The sequence below is a fragment of the Pteropus alecto genome, unplaced genomic scaffold (genome assembly GCF_000325575.1).
Source record: "Pteropus alecto unplaced genomic scaffold, ASM32557v1 scaffold86, whole genome shotgun sequence".
NCBI classification, from domain to species: Eukaryota; Metazoa; Chordata; class Mammalia; order Chiroptera; family Pteropodidae; genus Pteropus; species Pteropus alecto.
In genome coordinates this window covers 22,364,825-22,384,127 of record NW_006442109.1, presented here as the reverse complement: position 1 = coordinate 22,384,127, position 19,303 = coordinate 22,364,825, and the positions used below count along the sequence as shown (strand labels likewise).

Genomic DNA, 19,303 nt, shown 5'->3' with positions numbered 1-19,303 from the left:
TACTAAACCATTTGTTTCTTTGATTTTCTTGGGTGAAGCCAAGAAAATTCCACTAAATAAGTCAAATGATATAAAATGTAAACAAATACTAGCTTTACAACTCCCTCTAGTGGGGACAAAATATCAAAATGTTTCCATAATTACATAAAACAAAGTAGTTTAAAAAGTGGGAGAAAGGCTATGCAATGGAAACCTTACCTCTAAAACGCACAATTCCAAACTCAGTTGAGCTTTGTTATTCTATTAGAGGTATACCAATATAAAAACCAAGAGGGATTCAAATCAGTATCACCAGGTGCAAGTTTCTATTTGCCATCTGCTATTTAAACTGCCTACCTTTCTACTCGAGATCATCTTCCAGGTTTCAAATGAATCATTAACAGCAAGTATTATCTTGATAGCATATATTACTAAGTACCTCTGCCCCAAAGCATCAGCTCCAAAATACATACATACATGCATACATACATAATTTTATTATCTAGAACAAAGCAATAATCACAGAGCTACTTCTGGTGACACTGCAGAAAGTACATGTATACTCCAGCAAACTGGCAATCCCAAACGACGATCTACTGTGAGCAGTGGCTTGACCAATAACGTTGAAACTTATAACCATTTCTATCACAATAACAACTATATTTCTGTAATTTCTGACAATGAAATCCCAAAGTATAGAGTGACCTTAAGTGAAAAACATTTTGCAAAATCACATCATTACATTTTGAGAGAGTTAATAAAAGACCTCTTCTCTGGGCCAGTGTTACAAGTAAAAGTTTGCCTAACATACTTTGGATGAGGCCTGCTTACTATCAAGGACAACTACATCAGTAGTTCTCAAATGATACAGCAAGAAAGCAACATGCTGCAATAAGTTGTAAAAAATATGAGTGATATGAACATTAACTGACATAATACCATATCTCCATGGTATCATCACCCTTAGTCACCTGCACCCTAATCTGTTCTGTTTACTATATAGGAGATGGATTTTCAGGTAAAACACTGGGTGAGGCTGTGGGTTATGCACATCTCTGCTATGTCTTGGTGCACAGTGGCCAAACTTTTATCAATACACAATTAGAAATGATTATAAGTGTCTTACTTTTCTGCAAAATTCTTGGAGCTTTTATCAAAATGTGAGTCTATTCGTAGTGGGCTGTTTTTAAGATTTCACTGGTCTAAATGGCCTCTGAAGATTGAATCGCTTTATTAAATTCTTTCTTTTTCTGAAGATTATATATATTTTCTCCATCTGCTCTTCAATGCAAACATTGGAGGGACTAGAAATGGAAAAGGTGAGACTCTAATTTGAGAGCTGCTAATAGATGGCGTGGAGATTGGAATTGACTATGGCTTATTCAATGACTTATGAGAGAGGGTGGACAAAATCCCAGCTGACTCCGAAACACCAAAATTGAAACTCAGCTTTGTAAAGCGTGTTGTATTAGCAACTGGGCATTCATACCAGAAGGTCAAAATCAGGATTATTCTGCCATTTACAGAGAGAGGGTCTCAAAATCCTAAGCAGAGTAGACAATGTCAGATATGGCCTGCTTGTCCAGCCCTCAGGGATACAGGCATTCCTCCTACAGAACTAAACTGAACACAGGTGATTCACTAAATAGAGAAAGCCATATGCATTAGGCCACTGCTAACACTTCTAACCCAGCCAGTAATCCCAAAGCTACCAACCAGGCAGGCAGGAAAAGACCACTCTTTTCTTTTACTTCTCAAGGCTATTAACTGTTCTGCTATCATAGGGTCAGGGAGACTGAGGAGGTTTGAAAAGGTTAATGGATAGCCAAACAAACGTAGATTTGATTAGTCAATTTGTTATTTCAACTCACAGCAATTATATATGCACATATGCATATATATATATATAGCTGAATATATATGAAATATATATTTTTATGAAGAAATCTGAATTTTCTTGCTGAAAATCTGAAACTCTCTAGCCTCATATGTCACTTCTTCTCTAGCAGAAATTAACAAAAAAGGTAAAAACACTTTTTATTAACATGAAACATTTTTTATTAACATAAACCATAATCATCATATTAGAGCCAAGTTAGCTATATGTTCTTTCTTCCACTCTGCTAGAAACATTCATTCTTAGATACTTCACCTCTTAAGAGCTCCTTTGCCTTAGGAAATTCCCTACCCCAACACACAATCTATCAAGAAGTGATCCCAATGGCTATGTTCTATATTATCTAGAATTAATTGCCTTCTTAACTAATACCCCTTTAAAACTTTCACCACACTATACACTTGGCAGTAAGCTTTCTCTAATACCCTACCCCTCACTCTAATATCTTTTCCAATAAAAAATCACCTGTCAGATTATTTTTTCTTCTTTTTTAAAGTCGACTATAGTAATTACTTAAACTGATCCTCTCAAGAATCCCAGTAGCTAAATTCCAGCAAACCATCCAAAGCCATCAGGATCATGAAAATCTCATGCTGTGAGTTCACAAAGTAACAGAAAATCCTCATCCCCATCCTTGCCACAACTGTTGTGAAGGACCCTGTCAAAATCTAGAAACCCTGACCAGGGTCACAAACTCCGATGCTCTCAGAGACCTGGCAGAGAATTTACAAAAGTACATAAGCCCATGTCTATGTGAGAGGTGGGGACTGTAGCCAGCTGGGTAACGAGAGCCACCGCTCAGCTCCAGCCTTCCTGTTGCCATGTGCAGACACAGGCCACGGGTGGCCAGGCCTTAGGACGTCTCAAGACAAGCCGGAAACTCTGGCTTGTTACATGAAATTTTCCATCTGTAAATATAGATTTAATTTTTTAAAAACACTGTGCAACCAAACAATACATGTCTATGGACAAAATCCACTGAGCTGCCAGTTTTCTATTTCTACCCTAACTCTACTGCCAGTGACAGGGGCAATTGACCCTATTATTCCTTACTTCCTAGTAATACTAAAGGTCCACAGTAACCATTAAAAAGGATTATTTTACATGTTAGAAAATGGGTCCTATCAAGCATAGTCTCAGTTCAAAAGAAGCCTGTTATTGCAGTCAATCAAGAAATCTGACTCAAGGTAAAAACAGTCCTAACATGTAAACTGACTTCCACCAACGGCTACTATTACTATTACTACCATTTACTGAACAGTTGCTATGTGCCAAGAACTACACACACACACACACACACACACACTATCCTCCTCTTACTCCTTTTCTGTTAGTGTACTCATCACACAGCATTCAGAAAGAGCTTTCGAAAATTGATCAGATACCACTTCCTTGTTTAAAATTCTCCACTGGCCCCAGCCCACCTCTTTGTCCTAGTCCCACCACTCACCCTTTGCTCACAAAATCCCAACACCACCGCCTTCTTGATACACAAGGTCTCGTCCCGATTTCTGGGCTTTACAGTCATTGGTGTCTTGGCCTACACTATTCTTCCTCAGGCTTCTGCATGGCTGTTCCTTCTTATAAGTTAAGTCTTAGCTTAAACATTTCCTCCTTCCAGAGATCTTCCCTCGCCAGTTCCCTACCAGTTGCTTTACTATCACCCTATTTTGTTTCCCTATCATTTATCTGTGCTAAATTATCACTCATTCAAATTACTTTTTGCATTTGTTTACTTGTTTATGGTCTGCTTCCACTCAGATGTAAGCTACCTGAAGCAAAGAACCTGCCAAACTTAGTTAAGGCAATGTAAGCAACTAGAATAACTAGGCCTCTGCCTCCAAAGCCAGCTACTACCTCCGGAATGAAAAGATCATAAAGAATTTAATCATTTCTCTGATAGCATTATTTTATTCTTGTCTCAAAAAAGGAAGTATTCCACTCATCCACCTTTTAAAAGTCCAAATACTGATCAGGTTTTAAGTGTTTAAAAAAAAAAAAGAATTATAAATTCCTTCAAAATGACACAAGAAGACAATTTTAATGAGGAAATTGTTTAAGATTGGGTTTAGAGTCTTTTTTCCGAGCAACTTACCTCTTTCTCCCTTTCATAGTCTTCTTTGTCATATTCTTCATCTTCATTTTGTGTCTGAAGTGCCACACTGCCAAAGTCCAATGACATGGTCCTCCTGTGGGAAGAGTAATATGTTTGTTTGGTTTCTAAATATCCTCAAAATTTTACCAGACCAAACTATACAAGAGATGCCATACACAAAAGACAACAGCGGCTAGGGAGAAAAAAAATATGCAATTATTTATGACAAATGGTTATTATTCCAAATACAAAGAGTTCTTACAAATTAATTGTGATTCGGGGTCAAAATAACTGTATGACAGCAATTCATAGAAAAAAAAAGCAAAAAACCAACTTATGACTAGACCTTTCTAGTAGTCTGGAAAATATAACTTAAAACAGTAAGATTTCTGTCCACATGAAAAATAACAATAAACTAGAAATGTGCCAAAACATAAAAATTTTAAGAATATGCTCAAAGTTTCTAATTTGATGTATTCAGTGTGGCACAGGTATTATCCTCCACGATTTGCTTCATTCTTTGAATGTCACAAATACAAATTTCAGGTTTTACAAAAAGAGAGCCACTAAATAATGAGTTAATGATTGCCACCCAAAAACCATTTAGAATCTGGTAAACTCCATAGAGCAGACAACAAAAATGTAAGTGTCAAATGTCCTGCTCTTAAGCTTGATGAAATCAGGTTCTAGCAAAAAAAAAAAAAAAAAACCCTCAGGAAAAACAGAAGTGAAGGCTGTGAAGCTGTACCACGATGGGGTTCCAATTCCAAAAGCAACAGCAAGAGTTCCCTGGAGAATGGTAACTGCTGTGGCAAGCAGCTGCAGGAAATGGGTTTTCAAGTACTTACAGTCAAAAGGCTGCTGATGATTTGAATTATATTCAGGGATCCTGACACTACACAGAAACTACCCAGAATTTCAAAGCTCTGAACAATCTTGACAAAAAAAAGTAGGCAGTCGTGACCCATTACCAGGCCTAACGCTGCCCTCCCCTCAGTCCCTTCTTCGGCATGCCAGTGAAATGCACTTCGATGTAAGCTTGAGCCACAATTCATTTGCTACACTTTTCAGGCTCTAAAATGTCATTAAATTGGAAGTGAAATAAGAAGCACAGACCCAGCCATCCGAAAGCATTTTACCAAAAAGAACTCAACTCCCTCACATTGAGAACTGTGATCACAAACTTTTATGTAAGCCAACAGGTCTATAGCAAAAGATATTCCATTTCAACAGAACTCAGGTGCCCTTGATTGACACAGTTCTGTTGGTACCACTAAGAAAAAGATGTGGCCAATTAAATTATGACACATCGTTAATTTTAAAATATAGCCCGACTTTGTAGATTTTAAAATGTGAAAAGAAAATGTGCACTTTAGAATAGGTGAAATATGGTATTACAGATTAACACAAAAATGATTTTCAATGCTGAAATCCCCATATGTCGGGTTTTGTTTTTTTTTTTTTTTTTCAAGGACTGAATTATGTTTCTTGGTCAAACTCTAATTTGCAATCCACCCTTTTAATCCCTCCCTCTCTGGTCCCTATGCCAAGCCCATTCCTTTCAACTCTATCAACTCAAACTCCTTGCCATCAACAGTAAACCCTTCTAGCCTCTGCTTCTTAGACCAGACGTGCTCCTTGCTGTTCCTGTGCCAGGGCTAAAAGGAGGAAGGGACATGTGCACTCTTTCACGGAGAGGGAAAATATATCAGTTGGAGAATCTAAACCTTGTCTCCCTCCACCCAACAGCTACCAGAACCCTCTTGTTTACCAGCATAAGGTGGAGATCTGAATATGATAAAGAGCCTATAATACAGCTGAAATGCTGGGGAAAACACTCACACAAGCTCATGTCCCTAGGGTTTTTCACTCCTGCAAGTGAACATCAAGTCTACAGAATCTATGGATAATGAAAATATTAGCCCATTTAAACCCTGGCTCCTTAAAAGAAATAAGATTAAGCTGAACCTAAAAGACATCCCTGAATTTTCCAGGCATGAATAATCTTTCCTGCTTCTGATTCCTATAGTACTCTCCATCTCTTCCTGCATTTTATAAAGTGAGAAAATGGAATTTGGGTTAATTTCTACTTTATTAGGCAAAAGAAAGGTTTTTTTCAATCTTTCACTAACCTTCCACCAATTTCTGTTGACTATTAAAAAAGAACATTACGACTTATGAGTGTACTTTTTCTCAGAGAATAATGAATTCTACAAGGTATTTTCATTTGTAAGTGAAGAGAATGTAAGTGAAGAGAATGTAAAAGACCAAAGTGTATCTTTTTTTGAATGGCATTTAAAATTCAAACCACATCATTAAAGAAGAAATCTGAAAATGTCTGAAAATCCAAAATCTCTCCAGTGGAGAACAAAAGATAAAAACAAGTTTTCCTTCTGAAACTGCAAAGTACCAGAGACTAAAAAACTATATTAGGCATAAAGGGGAAATTTGATAAACTTACTGTCTTTTTTTAAAAAAACTAAAAAAAGACTTAAAAGGTAATTAGTACTTTAAAATTTAAAATTAAAACTAATGCTTTTCTTCAACTTATTAATCACTACTAATTACCAATATCAGAGATTTTACTATAATATTCAGAGCAATAAGAGACTGTTTTAGAAAAAAAAAAATAGCAAGACAGTAAACTCAGAAGCCGTAAAGGAAAAATTTGACAGAAACTTAACTACATACACACATAAAAAAACAAAATCTGTATATGGCAAAAGACATCATTAACAAGTTAAACATTATGTATGAAAAAAATCACTAACAAAATCAAAGATAAAATTATAATGAATAATGAGCAAAATACATGACAAGGTCCCAATATACAATTCTCACAAAGAAATTTAAAAAAATAATTTTAAAATGGGCAACAGATATGACAATTCATTCTTAAAAATGTAAATGCTCAATTAACCTGAAAAGATGTTCACACTCATGAAGAATTCAAAGTGCCATTTAAACAATGAAAAATGATTTTCAACCAGTAAACTGAAAAAAAACAAAACCAAACTTGGTAACACCTAGTGGTGGCTCTTTTATGGGAAACAAGTATCTTCTTGAGATGCTGGTGAAACTATGAAATGTGAAAACCATCTCAAAAACTATCAATATTAACATATTGAAAAAGAACATTTGCCCTAGTAAAAATACTTTTGACTAAATTTAGCAATGAGACTAATAAAAATAACTAAATATTTCTATATTTATTGACTGATCATTAAAAAATCAAGATATAGAATAAGTGTACAGTATGCTTTTTTAAATAGCAAGCTAGTTAATACTTTCTTGACAGAAAATTTTTTCCTGATCCTATTAACAAGACTACGTTCTGTCCTTGTGTTATACTCAGATTGGAAGGGCTCAGCCTCAGTACTTATTTTGTTGTCCCTGGTTATGCTGTCTTTACCTTCCTTGCAATGAGAAGGAAGACCAGTGGGTGTTTAGTTTAACAGAATATTAAAAATCAAAAACAGTATTGTTTTTGTCTCACCTAATTGCCTATAAGTACCCTGAAGGCAGAAATTAAATGGTTCACCCCCACTCTTTGCACATGGTAGACATACAACAAATATTGGTTGAATGAATATAATATATCTGTGTTGCCCTATATGGACTCATTATTCCAACAAAATTTTACTGAGCACCTACTGTGTGCCAGGTTATATCCTAGATATATCTAAGACTTGGCACCAGCCATGACGAGCTAACAGTCCCTTAGGAACACAATGATATAAATTAATAGTTACAACAATACATTGTAATAAATTCTGTAACAGTAAACTAACAAAGCAAATATTAACTTTGCCTAAGAAGAAAGGAAGGCTGAGAGAAGTTTCACAGAAGACTTTTGATTAGAAATGGATCCTGAAGGATGCCATACAGCGCTGGAAATGGTTAAGAATAAGGGCACTCATTCAGACAACCTGGGCTCAATTCTGGCTCTTCTATTTATCAGCTGTGCAATATGAGCACACTGTTTCCATTTCTTCATTCATAAAATGAGGTTAAATATCATCCTGACCTCAAAGATTGGTTATGAGGTTCACAAAATAATACATATAAAGTGCTTTGCACTGTGTACCAATCAATATAATTTAGTTTTGTTATTATGACATTATCACTGATGCGTAGGAGTCTGCCAGCTACAAAAGGTTAAAGGAACAAAAATCATCCGTTATATCTGAGAAAAGGTTAACATGCAACCTGTGGAAAACTTTAACTTAAATAATGTAACCCTCTCTGGGATGCAAATGCCACCACCTCCTTCAAGATGCCCTCCTAATCCTACTCCTCCATGGAATTAACTTTTTTGCACTTTCAGTCTATATTTCTCATACTTTTTTTAGAGCTTCAATTTCAGCCTCTCATTTAATTGAATGCATTCAAACACATATCTAGAGAGTGCATATAAATCGTCATACACTGGGAAGGATATGGCAAAATTCAGCTTAAATCACTCTCAAGTTCATGACTATAAGATAGAAAAGGTTAAGTGCCACAAAAGGGGTTTATAAGAATCCTGAGAGTAAATTCTACTTACTTGCTTACATGCTAGTTTCTCTTCTAGAATGGAAATAGCCAGAGCACACTAGCCTGGTTTAAACTTGCAATATCAGGCTTAGGAAACTTATTCATTCATTCAACAATTACTTACCAAGCACGTTTCAAGATTGCAAAGTTTAACAGAACTTAGTGTCAGGAAAGAAAATAAACATAGAAACGAATGATGACAATAATCTGTGATCAGTGCTAATGACAGCAGCCTGGACAAAGCGATTCAGGGTGCCCGGAGGATGCAGCGAATAGGCACCCACAGGCTGAACCAGTGAACAAATCAATGGCCTTACCAAGAAACTGTTCGGAGTCAACTACTGCACAACAAATAAGTACCGCGAGACCGAAGCTGCACAGAGCCCGGGATGCCTGGGGCTGTTGGCTTTGGCTGCCAGCGTCACAGGCACTCAGTCAACACACGTGTACAGAGCACCCACTGTGAGCCAGGCGCAGCGCCAGGGTGACCAGGGTCTCCAGAGTAGGGTCTCAGAGGTACCCCAGAAACCTAGAAGAGGCGAGGAGGGCCTTCCAGACATCATGCTCGGTAGGATCTTGGGGTCTCGATAACACTTCAAAAGCTGGGCAGTCTACCACGGCGGGATTTGGGGAGGGGGATGGGTCAAACGCTTCCGGAAGCCTCCGACAGAATCCAGACGACCCCTCACACCCTCTAACTACACCCTCAAGCCCAGCTGCGAAGCGAAACTCACCGAAGGCCGCGGATGCTGTCACCGCGGGAAAACCCTTGCTCCGGCCGAAGACCAACTTCTAGCAAACCTCCTTAACCTGGCTCTAATCTACTAGCTCCTTCCGAGTCACAACCGAACACGGAGCCCGAGGTCATTGAGAAGCAGCTGCCTCCTTCAATCGCCTGCTAGAGGCTCCTTCAGTGGGCGGGGCCAGGGCGGGGCGGGGCGTGAAGGTGAAAGTCTCCGCCTTCCTCAAGCTTGGTTGAGAATTCCGCCTGCACTTGCAAATGTACGGCTGTTTGAAAGAGGGCGCCAGAGGTGGCGGGAAGCTCCTCCTGTGCGCCCATTGGTGGATTCATGAGCCAATTACAAAAGAGTTGACTCTGGAAAAGGCGGGTTTATCGGTTTCCTAGAGACGCCCAAGCGCTTCCCCTCCAGCCTTTGGCGAGAATGAACTGATCTTGCTCAGGCCCCTTGCCCCCTCCCTCACTAACTGGTGCTGAAGACTGGTGCAGCGACTCGTGCCCTGCGCGCTTTCCACCCCTAAACCTCAGCACACAAAGCCTCTCGCTTACCTATCTAACCCTTACCTTAGAGGTTTTTGCATTTGCTCTTCTGATTCTCTAAGGTGCCTGCCTCCCCATCTCCTAAACAGCTTAGATGTTTAGATGTTTTACTTTGTCTTCTTGCTTACCAGGCCCCCCACCTTGTTTGAATTTGTGTTTTTTTAATTACTGATTAGATGGCACATTTTTGCACATGTTTATTCACTACTTGAATTTCCTCGAATGTGAATGTTCTTGTCACTTAGGTAGGTGTTAACCCGTTCCTTAAGACAGCACTGCCGGGTCCACAGTAAAGCTCATTACCGCATGTACCTTCCATGGCGAAAAGGGTTCCAGTGACTATCAAGGAGTTGGTAGCAGCAAGTTCACATATCCTTTTAAGTCTTTTCCATGTATACTAATATGGAGTCAGATGGTTGTTCAAGGCTCTTCATAATCTGGCTAGTTTTCCTTTGCTACTTCATTATTCCATACTTGGGATGCCTACAATGGCCCCTGTAAACCCATTACTAGCATAAGAGTCTGGTACATAATAGGTTCTGGCTGAGCTTTCTATGTTTCTCACACTGTTTTTGTTTTGCCAAAACTATTTCTTTCACCTGTATTGCCCTACATTATTTCATTATTTCTCCACCTACTCAGTCTTCAGGATAGATGAGCATCTCCTTGAAGCTTTTCATGATACACATCTCCCTCCCTTGGCAGACATGATCTTTCCTGCCACTATACACAGTGTATATATCTTATAGTTTATATATATATATATATATAATTTGTGTATCGGCTTCACTCAAGCCAATGTTAAAATCTTAAGGTACTTACTTTGCTTCTTGGACATCTAGCATGCTTCATGGCCCCTGATAAGACTCAAAACAAATTTGTTAAATAAGAAAATGAATGAACAAACAAATAATGAAGACTTCTGTGTGTGTGTGTCAGAAAAAGCAAATAAAGGCATTCAGGTAAATGGCAGTTGTTGCAACCTGAGCCAGGGTATCTGTTAGTGAGAACTAGGCTTAGGGACTTTTCATGTCTCACTGAAGTCCACCAGCAAGCTGTGTGCGGTGTCCTGTGCTAAGGGTTAAGATGGAATGATTTTTTTAGTGCCCCTGCCCACAACTGTTTCCTAGGCAGATTAAAGGATAGAGATGTAAGGGTAGGGGGAGCACATGAGGAGGCAGTGTTCATAATCCCTTATGTAATGCTTTACAATTTGGTAAGTTCTTCCACAGACACTAGCTCATCTGGTCCTCACAACAACCCTGTGAGGGGCTAGGATAGGTATTATGATCTTTTACAGCGGAAGAAATTAACAAAAGAAATTAAGTGACTTATCTGTGGCTACAAAGCCAATGTACAACAAAGACAGAATTTGAACCCAGTTCCCTTATCTCTAGGAATCTAGGACTTGTCACTACTACATGTAAATTACAAGAATTAAGCACCTAAGTCACAAAAGATGCTAAATAAAGAATAAATTACAGCCCCTTCGTTCTAAAAATATATTTCAGTGGAGTTATGGACATATTATAAGCAATCAAATTTTCTTGACTGTCTATCCTATTTAATTCCTGGCCTAAGTGCTTGAATATAAAGTGTGAGACAGGACCCCTACCTTCAAGGTACCCACACTCTATTTGAGGCACAAGATGCTTACATAAAAAGACAAATAAGACACAAAAATCATTTACTGCATGTAATAAGAGTAGAATAGGCAATAATTCTGGGGGAAAATGAACATCTGATGAAGGCTCTACCAGGGAATGTTCCTAGAGGAAGAGAGTCAACAGGAAGGCTAGACCAACAAAAGCAAAAGATTCTTATACTTAGAGATGAGATTGGAGAAGTAGGCAGGAAGAAGGTAGTCAGTAGAAGAGCTTGAAACCTGGAGGAATGGGAAGCATTCTACAGAGGTAGAGCTTTTAAAATGTAGTAATACTATTTAAAGATTATTTATATTCTGTTACTATGTATTTACAGTTGATTGGGCTGGAGTACATACTGGAATCTGAGGTAGTAAGGAAAAATTAGGAAGTTATAATTGCTGTAACCCAAATGCTACAATATTCTGAGAATGAATGGTTGAAAAATACAAGTGTGAATGTGCAGAGGGTAACAGGAGCTTATGGAATGGGACAAAGGAGTTTATCCAAGAGAGATTTATGAGAACGGGACAAAAATATGATGTGCTAGAGATGGAAACAGAAGTACTCAAAAGAACTGAGAAAGATCAGACCATTATTCATAGTATATTTATTCAATAATATTTTTTGAGCATATACTTTGTGCCAAGCACAGTTCCAGGGGTTCATTTAATGTTGACACACGGGTCAAACACCTGCCATAATCAAACCCTTCTCATAGAATCTGTTCTTGCCAATAGCCACTATGGCCTCACCATCATCACCTTGCCACCACCCGAAGACCTAACCATACCTTACAGGGTCAAAGGTGAGCACCAGACCCAAGATAGGCCAGTCATATTCCCTTCCCAAGTAATTGAAATAAGACTTCACGAAACTGAGTCAGGCAGTAACCATATGGAAGAGAAGCAGACTTTTATGTCACATGTCTATATTTTATGGGAACTATGCTACCTCCATAACTGCGTCATCTATATGGTGGAGCTTAGATAGAAAAGATGAACTTCTGTCATTCAAAGCCATGGATCTGTCTGGTTCTTCCACTTTGTGAAGTCTGATAGTTCAGCTTTTCCTTGGGTTCTGTGAACCTTAAAACATCTTTTGACTTGAGCTGGCCTGGGTCATGTAGGGGTTGAATAGTGTTCCCCTAAATTTCATGTACACTCAGAACCTCAAAATGTGACCTTATTTGGAAACAGAATCTTTGCAAATGTAATTAGTTGATATGAGGTGGATGAGGATGGACCCAAAATCTAATGACATGTCTTTAAAGAAGAAGAGAGGACGAAGAGGGACACACGGGGAGAAGATAGCCATGTGAAGTGAAGATGGAGGCAGAAAATCCGAGTTATGTTGCCACAAGCGAAGGAACGCCTGGGGCCACCAGAAGCTGGAAGAGACAAAAAGGATTCTTCCCTAGAGCTTTCAGAGGGAGTATGGCCCTGTAAATATGTTGATTTCAGACTTCTAGCTTCCAGAACTGTGACAGAATAAATTTCTGTTGTTTTAAGCCACCTAATTTGAGTTACTTTGTTGCAGCAGCCCTAGGAAATTAATGCAAACAAACATTTATGACTAAGATGCATTTGTGATGAAAGATTGATTATATTTAAAAAGTCTAGACCAGTGACTCTCCAAACATCATCCACTGCCCATTCAAGGGTCTTTCTGATGGGCCATCGAATGACACAAGCACGCAAGTTATTTCATCAGTTATCATGGAAAAATTACCTGCAATTTTATAGGTTTTTATCTTTACATATGGCTAAGGTTTACCTATTAAGAACCTACCAAGTAAAATATTAGAGGTTACTAATGTTTAGAATTCATAAATTAAAATCAGCACTTTATTCAAGTTTACCAAGAGTGGTTATTCATCATTTCTATATTCAACATTGCAAAGTTTCTGCCCAAACACACCAGATAATTAATATTCCCACTTTTTGGAGAAGAATGTTAATAATGATAAACTTAAGTTTATCAAAAACTTTATAGGACAGTATTTTGGGACATAAAATCATATGAATGAGATCATATTCTTCCCTTAAAAGTAAATAAACAATTCCTATCATTCCTCTCCAGTTCTTAAGTGTTGCTGGATTACTTTATCTCTACCAAAAAAAAAAAGTGGGGAAGATGGGTTTGGGGATGAGATGTATGTGGCATGGTAGGCCTTTTGTATCTTTGATGGTCTTTGGCCAAAAGAATGTGAGAACCAACTATCTGAATTTAATATTTAAGATTTTTAGTCACAAGTTTTTAAATCAGAAAACCAGTAAAAGCTATCAGAAGAGGTGATGATGACCATTTGATAAAGATCCAAATCTGCAAGAATTATATTCAAAGTAGAATGCAGACCCTCCCCAAAATCACTCCACTTATGTTTCTCAAAATACTCAGTAGATTACAATGGAAAGAAAGAAATATCCAAACAAGATTTAAAAGTGGTGTATGTTTTAAATGCTTACATAACATGTTTGATGCATATTGACAAAATACAACATAATATAATCATAGCATTCAAAAAATACTACATAATTTAAATTTTAATGGCTTTGAACATATAGATAGTATAGTCCAGTAATGGGACACATGCTTAAAATTGTTTGATGTTCTTCTGTTGTCAGTCATATTCTTGGGAGTGAACCTTGCAGTGAAAATTTGAGTGCAAATGATTTACTAAGGAAGGGCTTCCCAGAGAAAGTGTCAGGGTGACCGAGAAGGGGAAGAGGCCATGCAGCAGGGTGCCCATCCCAGCCTGACTCACAGGGAGCTCTGCAGTACAATCAGGATGAGGCAAGGGAGCTGGGCTTTCTCCCACTCTCCATCAGTGGTGGTCGTGGGGAAGAGGAAGAGGAAACCCACAGGTTCCTCTGGCTCTTGGTGTCTCAGAGTAGCTCCCCTGGCCCGAGGCTGTCCTCAAAATAAACAGTCACTGAACAAGCAGTTAGGAGCAAAATTCACAGAAGCCAGCGGAGGGGCATACAGCTATGGTTCAAAGGACCCAAAGGGGCCTGGAGGAGCTGACAGTATCTCCTACAACATCAGTGTTTGCCGTCCTCTCATCTTATCAACATGTCTCTAGAGATGAAATTATATATTGACATTTGAGTCCCTTCATGAAAGTAAGGTCTCATGCAGCTCATCCAGTGGATGCCTCCTAGTTCTAGAATAATGGAACAAGGATGACCAAGATGATCCTACCACCATGTTCTGTGGATTTAGTATGTTCAGTGAAACTGCCAAGAGTTAATAGAGTATCAATCTTCAAAAATCTTTTGATGTATCTCAGTTTTTCCCACTAACTTTTTTAAAATTAAACTTTTTGAGAAAATTGTAGATTCACATACAGTTGCCAGAACTAATACAGAGAGATCTCCTGTAAGCTATATTCAGTTTCTGCCAATGATAACATCTTGCGAAACTATAATACATTATCATAACTAGGATATTCACATAGATACAGTAAAAATTCAAAACAATTCCACAAAAGAATCCCTCATGTTGCCCTTCAGTTATCCTTCATGCAAATAATTATATGCACATCCCTTCTTCCTACTGGCTTCCTCCTTACCTCCTAATCTGTTCCCCATTTTCATAATTTTATCATTTCAAGAATGTTATATAAATATAGCTCTATAGTATGTAATCTTTTGAGATTAGCTTTATTTGCTATGCATAATTCTCTGGAGAGTCATCCAAGTTGTCTTATCAGCATCTCATTCCTTTTTATTGCTGAGTAGTAGTCCATAGTATAGATGTACCACAGTCTGTTTAACCATTCACCCACTGAAGGAACATTAGCATTGTTTCCAGTTGTAGGTTGTTACAAACAAAGCTATTATGAACATTCTCGTACAAGTTTTTGTGTGAACGCAAGTTTTCATTTCTCTGTGATCAATATCCAGGAGTACAATTACTGGGTTGAGTGTTAGCTGCACATTTAGTTTTTAAGTAAACTAACAAATTGCTTTCCAGAGTGGTTGCACTAGTTTACATTTTCACCAGAAATGTATGTGCGATCCATCCCAGCCAGCGTTTAGTGTCATCACTATTTTTCATTTTACCCATTCTGATAGGTATACAGTAATATCTCCTCGTGGTTTTAATTTGCATTACTCTGCTGGTTAATGATGTTGAACATGTATTCATGTGCTTATTTGCCATCTGTATATCTTCAGTAAAATGTCTGTTCATGTTATTTTTCCCCTTTTTCTAATTAGACTTTTTTACCTTTGAGTTTTAAGAGTTTTTTAAAAATATATTCTAGATACTAGCCCTTTTTTGAATATGTGATCTGCAAATACTCTCTCCCAGTCTCTAGCTTGTCCTTCATCCTCTTAACAGTCTTTCACAGAGCAAAACTTTGTCACTTTGATGAAGTGCAATGTATGAGTTTTTTCTTTAATGAATCATGTCAAGTCTAAGAACTCTGCCTAGCCCTATATCCTGAAGAATGGCCTCTAAGTTTTTTCTTTCATAAAAGTTTCATAGATTTACATTTTACATTTAAGGTCATAATCGGATTGAATTAGTGTTTATATATAAATTGTGAAGTTTATTCTTTTGCATACAGATGTCCAATCGCTCCAAAACCATTTGTTGAAAAGGCTGTCCTCTGTCCATTGAGTATAATGCCCCTAGCCTCCGCCTCTTAGAATCACTAGGACTGGTTGGGTGCCTCCACTACAGGCCATAGCTCCTTAAAGGCAACCCTGCCACATAGCTCTCTCCTTCTGTTACTGCTCCCCTCTCCTCACACCTTCCCTGGCCCCAGGGAACTACATCCTCCCCTGTGGTTTCCCATTCTCTGCCCACATCTTTATTAAATTCTCCTCAAATTACCCAATTTAAGCAAGCCATCTGTTTCCTGTCAGGACCCTGACACATCCTACAAATGACAAATTTTCCAAATCCCAAACATCAGACATATTGTCACAAAGCAATAATCATTTATTTATTTTTTTTGAAAAGTCATTTACAGATATTTATAGGCAAATAGATTTCCACATTAAGACAGATGAAGATAAAAGTGTCATTAAAATAGCATGCAATCAAACATTTCTTTGTCGTTTCATTTTGTTTTAACTGTGTCTGTGGTATTTCTGAGCGTAGTATTTGCTCATCCAAATACTATACCATTACAGTTCAAATACTGATTATCCACATGTACTGCTCACATCATTTATACTCTCTGCATCTATTTGTATCAGGAACTTGTTCTTGCTTCTAACACTCTGCTCAAGCCAGACTGAGACCACAGCCCTTCTCTTTCTCTAACAAAGGTTATTAGATCACCCATAAGTTTCTATGATCTCTACCCCTCCTGATTTACTTTATGAAGACAGGTAACCAAGAACTACAGTGTATGCAAAACTGATGAAAAATACATTATTTCCTAGTTGTATAAAAGGAAACGGACCTAAGAAATTAATAGCAGAAGTAAAATAAAATCATAAACCTTTACATAAAAACATTAGAGTTCAGTGTGCTCAATTTCTGATAATTTCTAGCCAAAAAAAGTCTCCCATATTTTATTTAAAACTTAGCAAATACATCACAACTACAAATATTAAGTTGTATCTACATAGCCAAAGTGAAGTGGAGTTAAGGCAATTGTCCAGATAACTCAGGCTAAGAATAAAACCCGCTCTATAATAATAACCATATCTCTATATGTAAAGGCAAGTAAAGGAATGAAGCAGTTTTCTGCTACTCAAAACAACTGAACCTACTTGTACTGTATTTACTTATGTTATTCCAAAGTTTCAATGTTTTTGACTGAAAGGTGTGGGGTTTCTGCTATCTGAATGTTGATCTCAGTTGTGCCATTCATTCTGAGTACAGACACAGATTAAGGAAAACACCGAAGTTGTTACCTTAACTATACAGACTGGTTATCAACATTGACCCCTAATAAATGGCAAATTGGCTTTTTATAGACCCATAATATGTTAGGGCTGAAATGGACTTCTGAATTCATCTAGCCCAGCTCTCTCATATATACAAGGAAACTGGAGCCCAGACAGGTTCAGCAACTGGCTCTTGGTCACACTGATGACAGCCATCCCAGAGCTTTTCCCTATATGACGCTTAATGACACCATCGGTTTACCAATGAGTCTACTTGTGACAAACCTTTCCAATAGTTTTGTGTGCTATGTTTTCTCTCTTCTGCATTTTTGTCTGGTCATATCTAAAAAAGGTGCTATGGATACATTAGGTGAGGGACTATCATTCAGTCATAGCCAATCAAGAGGCTATCTCCCCATACTTGAATAAATTCAGTATTTTAAATAGTAATGGAACCAATCTGGATACTGAATATGAAGAACATTGGTTTGTTTGCCATTGTTTAAATGTGTGTTCTCAAGAACTTTTTTGGTGGCAGGGAAGAGGAGAAGGGATAAATATTAAATCAGAAATGACCAATAGTTTCGGCCTCTTCAGCTTGTCATGTTCTGCATACAAATAGTCCAAACAGCAAAAACTGAGAAACACTTGGCCAAACAATTTAGGCCCCAATCCTTTAACTAGCAAATGGGACAGGCCAATGAAATAGATCAATGCTTTCGATGGCTTTTGATTTGATTCCACTGGCATAGACAATTCCACTGGCATAGACAAATTCAATGTCAAATTTATTTTAACACTGAAGTGAAAGTGTTACTAAATGGAAAATATAATAAAGTCAATATCCAACAAGCAAATTGCTTCTTATTTTTATAACAAAGAAAAACTTTTTTTGGCAAATGGTTCCATTGTTATAGAATATGAAGACACTTAGAACTAATCTCCCCAATATGAAAATGTCCCCAAATTATCAAGTTGAAAGGCACATACCACTGCCCAAGCAGTTCATTCAAGTTGTCTTTAGCATGTGAAATTTTAATTGTGCTTTTAGCTTGTTATCAATGCAATATGGCCTTAAAAAGTGACATCCGTGCTTACGTATAATTTATTTTCAAATGGACCAATCCTTGTCCCCTTTTCTGACTTTCACTTTCTGAAGATCAATTTTTGTTAGTTCTTTGTTTTATAAAGGACCTAATCCATGATGGTCTTGGAAAGATGCACTTTACAGTTTGTGTTTTATTTTATTTAGAAACCAAGTTTGAATTATCTTTTTGTCCTAACACAAAGCGGAGTTTCTTGAAATATCAGTGTGATGGTATTTCCATAATATCATTTATTTGAATGCAAAAGTCCTGGATTGTTATCTTTTCTTACTGGTTGTTTAAGGCTTACTTCACTTCCAGAAGAGATGATTGGTAAACTATTATCCATGTGGTATCTGATAAGGTGGCCAACATTATCGAATACATGATCCTTGGTCCTCACCTTGAAAAGTAAGCATAAAAGAGTTTAGGTTAAATGATAACAGTTCTCTTGAAAGATGTAAACAATTGGGGTGAGGGGTGGAGACAGACATAACCTTGAAGGAGATATTTTGCTGAATAAAAAAAGAAAAGGTGCTTTTTAACTCTGCCTTTAGAACATTTTTTTTCATTCTCTATTGTCTTTTTAAAGTAACTGTCCTTCCCCGTTAGAAAAATGATAAGCACTTGTCACCCAGTCCAAATTTGCAATCAATCTCTTTGCCATGTTAAGGTTTGATATATTCTATTATGTCACTATTCTTATAAATATTGAAACGTGTTGTACACAAGCATGAAATTTAGGATTATAATTAAATCCCACCAAGCAGAGTGCTTCCATTAATATCCTGTCTGTGTAGAAGCAGGCCCTTCTGGAGAAGTCCTGCCTCTCCTTGGAGGCTCAGCACAAATCCTGTGCCCTCCAAAAAGGCTCTCAGACCTTTCTAATAGGTATTTGTGTCTCCTTCCTGCAGACTTCAGGGTAGTGAGTCATAAA

The 19,303-nt window shown here is 37.7% G+C and overlaps 2 protein-coding genes across 3 annotated transcripts in view; both read right to left on the bottom strand.

Annotated features, from left to right (window-relative positions):
* Positions 1-9,399, bottom strand: part of CEP152 (centrosomal protein 152) — a 78,631-nt gene extending 69,232 nt beyond the window's left edge. For both annotated transcript variants that reach the window (XM_006920386.3, XM_015596076.2), the window contains exons 1-2: positions 9,242-9,399; positions 3,972-4,065 (exon numbers count right to left, since the gene is read on the bottom strand). In XM_006920386.3, coding sequence (XP_006920448.1) covers positions 3,972-4,058 — 87 coding nt within the window. In that variant the 5' untranslated portion in view covers positions 4,059-4,065; positions 9,242-9,399. The remainder of the gene's footprint in view (positions 1-3,971; positions 4,066-9,241) is intronic.
* A 6,962-nt stretch (positions 9,400-16,361) lies between these two features.
* Positions 16,362-19,303, bottom strand: part of SHC4 (SHC adaptor protein 4) — a 109,392-nt gene continuing 106,450 nt past the window's right edge. Inside the window, exon 12 of the mRNA XM_006920385.2 lies at positions 16,362-18,769. Coding sequence (XP_006920447.1) covers positions 18,614-18,769 — 156 coding nt within the window. The 3' untranslated portion in view covers positions 16,362-18,613. The remainder of the gene's footprint in view (positions 18,770-19,303) is intronic.